Here is an 8,993-nt window from a genome sequence, read left to right as displayed (position 1 = left end):
GTGACGAATCCGCTGCCAGGAATTCGCATTTTCACAATAACCTTTCCTCGACACTTTCATGAACTTTATCCAGAATTTACTCGTCATCTGTTCACGTCCCTCGCGTCTCCATTTCGTTGACGTGAAAGTTGCTTCGGCTATCTTAGAAATGCATGTTTAGCAAGATGGAATAATCACGTAAATTGTTTTCAACCTTTAGTGTTAAAAAAAAAGAAATTATACTCCTCGTACGAACTTTCTTTTACTTGGTATCCTTAATTACAAATACAACTGGAAGGACAAAGAAAACGCACAGATAGAATAAACTGATACCTGAGCGAAATTAAAACAGCTTGGGTGAAGAACAATTTAACTGTGAGCACAGGTGTGGTGAGGAAGAAGAATCGTTCTTGAATAGGTAAGTGTGTGTGTGTGCGTGGCACTTATTGTCGGGATAATACAGTGAGTTAGTGAAACGAGACGTGTGTGTCCGGCTCAGCAAATCGTGAATGGGTTTGTAAGTTGGTATTTTGGAGAGGAGGTTTGAGGGGAGGTGTGTGAGACGGTGCGTTAGACGGTGCGTTGGAGTGGTAGGTGTGCGAGTCAGTGCGTTGGAGTGGTGGGTATGTGAGTCGGTGCGTTGGAGTGGTAGGTATGTGAGTCGGTGTGTTGGAGTGGTAGGTGTGTCAGTCGGTGCGTTGGAGTGGTAGGTGTGTGAGTCGGTGCGTTGGAGTGGTAGGTGTGTGAGTCGGTGCGTGGGAGTGGTAGGTGTGTGAGTCGGTGCGTTGGAGTGGTAGGTGTGTGAGTCGGTGCGTTGGAGTGGTAGGTGTGTGAGTTGGTGTGGTAGGTGTGTGAGTCGGTGCATTGGAGTGGTAGGTATGTGAGTCGGTGCGTTGGAGTGGTAGGTATGTGAGTCGGTGCGTTGGAGTGGTAGGTATGTGAGTCGGTGCGTTGGAGTGGTAGGTATGTGAGTCGGTGCGTTGGAGTGGTAGGTATGTGAGTCGGTGCGTTGGAGTGGTAGGTATGTGAGTCGGTGCGTTGGAGTGGTAGGGATGTGAGTCGGTGCATTGGAGTGGTAGGTGTGTGAGTCGGTGGGTTGGAGTGGTAGGTGTGTGAGTCGGTGGGTTGGAGTGGTAGGTGTGTGAGTCGGTGGGTTGGAGTGGTCGGTGTGTTGGAGTGGTGAGTATGTGAGTCAGTGTGTTGGAGTGGTGAGTATGAGAGTCGGAGTGGTGAGTATGTGAGTCAGTGGGTGAGAGTCGGAGTGGTGAGTATGTGAGTCTGTGTTGGAGTGGTGGGTATGTGAGTCAGTGGGTGAGAGTCGGAGTGGTGAGTATGTGAGTCTGTGTTGGAGTGGTGGGTATGTGAGTCTGTGTGGTGGAGTGGTGAGTATGTGAGTCAGTGGGTGAGAGTCGGAGTGGTGAGTATGTGAGTCTGTGTTGGAGTGGTGGGTATGTGAGTCTGTGTGGTGGAGTGGTGAGTATGTGTCGGTGTGTTGGAGTTTTAGGTATGTGATTTGGTGTCTTGGAGTGGTGAGTATGCAAATCGGTGATTTGGAGGGGTGGATGAGTCAGTGCGTTGGAGTGGTAGGTGTGTGAGTCGGTGCGTTGGAGTGGTAGGTGTGTGAGTCGGCGCGTTGGAGTGGTGGGGATGTGAGTCGGTGTGGTGGGTATGTGAGTTGTGAGTCGGTGTGTTGGAGTGGTGGGTATGTGAGTCTGTGTTGTGAAGTGGTGAGTCGGTGTGTTGGAGTTTTAGGTATGTGAGTTGGTGTCTTGGTGTGGTGAGTATGCAAATCGGTGACTTTAATGTAGCTGTGCAGGTGCGTTGTAGGTGCGTTGGAGCGGTGAGTGTGAGTCGGGTGCGTTGTAGGGGTGGGTGAGTCGGGTGCGTTGTAGGGGTGGGTGAGTCGGGTGCGTTGGAGGGGTGGGTGAGTCAGAGCATTGGAGGGTTGGGTGAGTCGGTGCGTTTTTGCGGTAAGTGTGAGTCAGTGCGTTGGAGTGGTGGGTGAGTCGGTGCGTTGGAATGGTGGGTGAGTCGGTGCCTTGGAGCGGTGGGTGAGTCGGTGCGTTGGAATGGTGGGTGAGTCGGTGCGTTGGAATGGTGGGTGAGTCGGTGCGTTGGAATGGTGGGTGAGTCGGTGCGTTGGAATGGTGGGTGAGTCGGTGCCTTGGAGCGGTGGGTGTGAGTCAGTTGTCTATCCTCTGCCCTCTCTTGGCTCTGTCCCTTCCTGGTTTTTGCAGGGCGCAAACACATAGTCTGCCATTAGGCCTCCTCTTAACCAACTTCCCCACTCTGTTTAGTCCCACGCTTCTTCTCCTTATGTACATATATGCGTCTTCTGCTCCTCTTCTCTTTATGAGGGGTGAGGTCCAATGGCACCAAGCTCCTTCCCTGCCTTGACCACAATACTCCTCCACTCCCCTCTGCCCTCGGCCAACTCTCTCCACCCTGCAACCACCCCACCTCCCTCCTCCTTACTTGTATCCTTCTTCACACAATCCTCCAATCGCAACGTGTTTCTACCTCCTGTCCTCCAACCTTGCTCCCTAAACCTATCTGCTCTCTTTGCCATTCTCTCTTCCCCCATTCTCTCTTCCCCCATCTGCACCAAGTGTCCAACCAATCTCCCCATCAAGCTTATCTGCACACCAATCTCCTCCATCAGTTAATCTATTCTCCTGATACCCCCCCGCCCCCCCCTCTCTTCACTCCTGCAATCCTCCTGTCCTGACCCAATTGTTCTTGCAAACCTGCAGCCTCTGTTGTTGTCTCTCTGTTAATGTCACCATCTCCAAACCGTAAAGGTAGGCTGGCATTATGCACGACATCAGAACCTTTCCTTTCAGTTTCCTTGAAATCTTTGTCTGCCATTACTCCTTCCACCTACTCCATGCATTCACACCAACCTGAATCTGCCTCCGACTTACCATGCCCAGTCACTGTTCTCCCCAGATACTCAAACTGATTTCCTTGTTTGATCACCTTCTCCTCCAATCTGACATTCATGGCTTTTCTCTGCTGCCCAACCCACATCACCTTCGTCCTCTCCATGGAAATTTTCAGCCCATATTTCTCAAATTCCTCCTTCCACTCTCCCAGTACTTCCTGCATCTCCCACTCACTCTCAACAACCAGATTGTGCACATAAAACATCATACCTTTCATACTTACCTTACTACTTACCAGCTCCATCACTATGATAAACAGGAGTGGGCTGAGAGCGCTTCTCTGCCTCAAATCGATGTTCACACTGAACTCCTCCGACATCCCAGGACCACCCAAAACTCTACCCTTCATTCCCATGTACATCGCCTCCACCAACCTAACTTCTGCTTATGGCACTGCCATCCATCTTGGTGTTGCCATAACCATCTCTCTCTCAGGACAGTGTTGTAGGCCTTCTCCAGATCCACACATCCCAATGCCATTTCACCTTGCACCTCACCTCTTCTCCACCAGCTGTCTCAGTGCGAACATCCCATCTGTCATTATCTCCAGCACCTTCATGACATGACTAAAGAGTTTAATGCATGACATGGGAGTTGGGTGGAGTGAAGGTAGGTGTGTGTGTGTCCGTGTGTCATTGCTTGCGTGGGTATGGGTGGGAGCGGTGGTGATGTTTTGAGTCTGTGGGAGTTGTGGGGGTTGGATGAGTGATGAGGAGTAGGTGTGGTTGTGTGGTGAGTTTGTCGGTCAGGGGCCTTGTGCAGAGTTTGTCGGTCGGGGGCCTTGCGCAGAGATTGTCGGTCGGGGGCCTTGCGCAGAGATTGTCGGTCGGGGGCCTTGCGCAGAGATTGTCAGTCGGGGGCCTTGCGCAGAGATTGTCAGTCGGGGGCCTTGCGCAGAGATTGTCAGTCGGGGGCCTTGCGCAGAGATTGTCAGTCGGGGGCCTTGCGCAGAGATTGTCAGTCGGGGGCCTTGCGCAGGGATTGTCAGTCGGGGGCCTTGCGCAGGGATTGTCAGTCGGGGGCCTTGCGCAGGGATTGTCAGTCGGGGGCCTTGCGCAGGGATTGTCAGTCGGGGGCCTTGCGCAGGGATTGTCAGTCGGGGGCCTTGCGCAGGGATTGTCAGTCGGGGGCCTTGCGCAGGGATTGTCAGTCGGGGGCCTTGCACAGGGATTGTCAGTCGGGGGCCTTGCGCAGGGATTGTCAGTCGGGGGCCTTGCGCAGGGATTGTCAGTCGGGGGCCTTGCGCAGGGATTGTCAGTCGGGGGCCTTGCGCAGGGATTGTCAGTCGGGGGCCTTGCGCAGGGATTGTCAGTCGGGGGCCTTGCGCAGGGATTGTCAGTCGGGGGCCTTGCGCAGGGATTGTCAGTCGGGGGCCTTGCGCAGGGATTGTCAGTCGGGGGCCTTGCGCAGGGATTGTCAGTCGGGGGCCTTGCGCAGGGATTGTCAGTCGGGGGCCTTGCGCAGGGATTGTCAGTCGGGGGCCTTGCGCAGAGTTTCCGAATTGGGTGTTGTGGTTTGATATTGTAGGGTATTATTTTGACCAATATTTGTGATCTAATGTAGGAGGCACCATCAGGAAGTGCTCATCCCATGGGAAATCAGCCAGATATCCTGAGCTGGCGTCCTTATGCTGAGGTTGCTACAACCGATGAACCTGGCATGGTGGAATACGTGTTTGAATCCGATAGTGAGGAGGAAGAGCAGGACTCTGTGGAGTTGTTGTATAGCGCCTTCTACATCGACGAGTGTATCTTGGTAAAGACTGAGGAGCAAACTGAGCCCGTGTCTCGCCTACTCATTCGTTGTGTCCCTGGAGACCTGCTGGAATTCCGAGTACCTGGATCCGTCCCACACTGGGCTGTGTACATGGGAGACGGATATGCCGTGAGCTTGCAGGCGGAAGCAGTGTGTAATGAGACTTTGCATCAGACCAGCGGGGGGAAACCTGGACGGGTGGTGTCATCACGGTACTGCTGTTCGCTTTCCTCAAACTTCGCTAAAACCCTTGCTTTTCACATTAGAGCTCGATCTTCTTGGAAAGACTATGTTCATTTTCAGATTTTCTTATTTACTTGTTGATGTGCCAGAAAGTTTTACTTGATTTTAAGGAGATAAATAAATTAATGGTGTTTTTTTTTCAGAAGCAAATAAATTGTGTGTGGTAATAAATAATTGAGGATCACATCGGTAAGATAGCAATGCTAATTTGAAGTACCACTCAAAAGATTGCATGTGTGTGACAATATCAAAAGTGAACCTTAAATTGATGCAGTAATGATAAAACTGAACAATCTTTTGGTAAAGAAGAAGCTGGAGTTAAAGTATTTTGTACATTAATTTATACATTTTCATAACAATTAGAATGTATGAACTTTTTAGGATTAAAGACTTTAATTTTTTTTCTTTCATAGCAATGGAGGCATCACTGATGTGATCCGCCCTTACTTAGCGAAGAACCCGACATTACGGAAGGTGACAAATAGCTCGCATTGTGCACCTACCTGGGTTGAGGTGTTCATTTGGCACATCTGTTGTGATGTGTGCAGGTATCAGTATGAGCCCCTTCAAAAAACACAAATTCTGCAGAATGCAATGGCAGCCATTGGAATGACTGGCCATGACTTGTGCTGGATCAACTCGGAATGCTTTGCAGCTTGGTGCCGCTTCGGCAAAAAGCAATTCAAGGTGTGTGAAACCACGTGTTGTTACCAGAATTGTTTTTACAAGAGAAGGGAGGGTGAACCAGAATAAGAGGGGGGGGGGGGGGGACACATGTCTAAACTTGATGAAGACAACAGCTATAAAAAAAATAACCTGGCATGCATAGAAGGTTCTTGAAACTGGAGGATTTTGGAATTGTTAAAAAGGTGATTTGTGTGTTCTCCAGTGTTCAAGTATATGCAAGTCGGGGGGTCTTTCGGAGAGAGTATATAATTAATGCTAAAACTAGAAGGGCTGATGCTAAAACAGAAACCGTCATACTTTGGACATGTCATGTATGCAGAAACCAAAATTCTGACATCAACCATGCCAGGTATGATTGAAGGAAGAAGAAGAGCAGACTTTTATGTGCCTCATGGATGGGATAAGGGGTGCAACCAAGTGTCTCTGCCAAAGCTTCGGGAAGCAGTGCAGGATTGGGATGTTGGGAGAAATCTGATCAAGAATGTCACCAGAAGTCGGATACGACTTTGGAACTAGATAACCAGACAACTATATTTGCTGTTGTCATATAGCTTCAACAAACATTACGAAGTGTTATATAATCAATTTGTTTCATATTGATTGATGGCTATACCAGCATTAAACAATGCACAGGAGACCACACAGGCAAACAGTCACTCGTGGAGAATTAGTGACGTACTGTCATGGTGATGAGCTCACTCTGGGGCTTTTGACTGGAAATGTGATTCAAAGGAAAAGCAACTTGAACACGGTTTAGGCTCAGGGAAGAGGTGAGGTGACGGGAGTATAACAAAGAAATGAACAGACACGGTGGGGCCAAATTTGGACACAATAACTAAGGGAATGAATGAACATTAAACCCCATAATCCACAAGAGATTTAGGTTAAATTTTAAATGGTTACTGGATGGAAATGATTGTGTGTGGCGATGAAGGATGACGTGACATGTTGTGTACCACCTGCTTGAAACATTGCAGGGAAGAATGAGGTTGCAAATCCTCAAGAAGGCAGTTCCATAAATGAGAGAAAAGACTGAAAGTGTGCAGTAAACCTACTTTCCTTGGGTTTAAGCAGGAGGAGGTAGCTGGAAGAAAACACGTGCTGGAGTTGCAAGGGAGGGTTAGAGGCTTGAGGGAGCACAGGCCTCGGAGAGTGACAGACTGGAGGTGAGTTGATAAAATAACAAAGATCACTGTCCAGGCTATGATGAGCCAGCAAGAGTTGGCCTCATGGTGAGAGATGCCAATAATATCGAACATTCGATTCAGAGCGAGTGAGACATGGAGAGATGGATATATATTGATGTGGCGTGAAGTTTGGGCCCCAGCCCATTGGACGGAGCAATACTCCATTGACTGAGGGTGCCAATCCTGCACCTAGCTTTGGAGTCCTATTTTGCTGTGGTCGGCCTAGGAGGGGTCATGGCTTCCAGTGATTTGGCTGTGATTCACATTCCTGATGGATCCAGCTTTTTCAAAGCTATTCACAAGCAATGTCTGCACATCCTGCAGATGACAAAGAGTGCACATCGTTGGACTTTTCCGCATCGAGGCAAGAACCGACATGGTGCTCGTTTGTTGCGAAAGACGAAAATGTCATAATACAGAGATTGAGATAACTAGCACATCGTTTTTTATTTATTTATGTTTTGGTGTGCAGCTTATTTAACATTGATAACATTGATAATACAAACTTTTCTTGGAATGCTTAAAATGTAAAATAAAAAATTATTTAAAAATACTTAATTGTGCATTAAAAATGAAAGGAAAACATGTGAATACTCTGAGGGTAGGCAGGTCTGATACAATGGACGATCATGTTCATTGGCATATTGTATTCACAGCTGCTCTTTACTTGCATCTTACATTTGTTAGCTGATGTGATTGAGCATACAAATTGCTTCTTTATTGCTAAAAGGTGAGCTGACAGGTTGGCCTAGAGGTACGCAAACTCGCCTTTAAGCCGTCGAGCCTGGGTTTGAATCCAGACCCAGCTATAACCTATCATCCCGGTGTTTCACAGGCAGGATCATTCATCGACGTGTGTGCCGTCCCTCGGACGGACGTTAAACTGGCATCCCATCTGTCGGCATTAGTTGGTGGACGTTAAACATCCCATGGTGTCCTTCGTGAAGAGTAAGCGAGTTATCACCAGCACCCTGAACAAATTACTAAGTTGCGTCCTAACCTACAGAGGGCACATCAGCGGCACAGCCGTGCCCTCGGCCAATGATGGTACCCCACAGAAGAAGATTGTCAAGAGGCATTTGGTTGTTACTGATCCAATCTCAACAAAACCTAACTGGAGGACTAAGGGGCACCCGATGGAGGTTGTAGTGACTTCATTTGCCCCTTCCCCAATAGGACTTTCCATCTTAGGCGATATCCATGTTAATGTGTATAGATAGCTTGTCGTGACATTTTGCTTCTAATAACACAACTAATGATAATAGCATAATATTAACGTTATTACAAAACAATATTAATAGAAATAATATCCCATCTCCGCAAGGGGGTTTTCCTCCTTGGACAAGCACCTGTTAACGTGAATAAATAGCATTTCGTGGGGCACCCCTACCGGAAGTTTAAAATATATTATAAACTACAAACATTTATGAATGATTACCTTTTTAAACAGTCACTACTGCTGTTTAACACTAAACTGAGGGGGAGGAAACCCGATGTTCTTGAGGCATTATATATGTGTTGTGTACCGCACAGACTAACGAACCCGAGCTTACATCTACTGGATTGTATATACTCCACAGAGGATATTAAGCTAACCCTTCCTGCCACTCTCTTAGGGGAGTGGGTGTACTAGTTATGTAAAAGTTGAACAGTAATGCAGATATGGTAGACTTTGACCCACCAACTCGTACTATCTCCTGCATCCCCTCCCTCCTCCTGCATCCCCACCCTCCTCCTGCATCCCCACCCTCCTCCTGCATCCCCACCCTCCTCCTGCATCCCCTCCCTCCTCCTGCATCCCCTCCTTCCCAATGTCATATGCATTCAATTCCCCCTTCCCCACACCTTCCCAAATTTGGGCAGCTTTTACAATGCGCAATGTGATTACTTTGCACGCTTTCTTAAAGATGACCATGCTTCTCACCATACGTTCCAAGTCCTGGCATGATGGTGAGTCGAGCTTTGTCGATGCCACAGGTTAACTCGGAGCACCATGGATCAGCACACCCTTACCTGTTGGAGTTGCACCTGGGTGAACGGGTACGGTCCCTTGAGTTTTCTTCCCTGGAGGAACTCATCCTTGAGAAACGGCGACGTGAACGGCTTCACCATAAAGACTGTATGCGGGAATTTTAGACTCCTGTTCTCACCTCCCTTGCCTTGCACTGCTCTGATTTTTTCACTTTTGTCCTTCTAT

The 8,993-nt window shown here is 48.5% G+C and overlaps 1 protein-coding gene across 3 annotated transcripts; it reads left to right on the top strand.

Annotated features, from left to right (window-relative positions):
- The first annotated feature begins 62 nt into the window (after positions 1-62).
- Positions 63-8,987, top strand: LOC137418559 (protein LRATD2). 3 transcript variants are annotated; one of them, XM_078783379.1, is made up of 4 exons: positions 63-397; positions 4,488-4,891; positions 5,471-5,609; positions 8,774-8,987. In XM_078783379.1, exons 2-4 carry the CDS (start codon positions 4,515-4,517, stop codon positions 8,930-8,932), a joined length of 675 nt encoding a protein of 224 aa, XP_078639505.1. In that variant the 5' UTR covers positions 63-397; positions 4,488-4,514; the 3' UTR covers positions 8,933-8,987. The 3 variants fall into 3 exon arrangements, with proteins under 3 accessions (XP_078639505.1, XP_078639506.1, XP_078639507.1); XM_078783380.1 differs by lacking the exon at positions 63-397 and adding an exon at positions 447-496; XM_078783381.1 differs by lacking the exon at positions 63-397 and adding an exon at positions 7,632-7,744 and having other exon boundaries at positions 4,460-4,891; positions 8,774-8,910.
- The last annotated feature ends 6 nt before the right edge of the window (positions 8,988-8,993 follow it).

Source organism: Myxine glutinosa, chromosome 8 (assembly GCF_964187855.1).
Source record: "Myxine glutinosa chromosome 8, kmMyxGlut1.1, whole genome shotgun sequence".
Lineage (NCBI taxonomy): Eukaryota > Metazoa > Chordata > Myxini > Myxiniformes > Myxinidae > Myxine > Myxine glutinosa.
The sequence above is the reverse complement of the archived record's forward strand: the minus strand, read 5'-3'. Positions and strand labels throughout refer to the sequence as shown.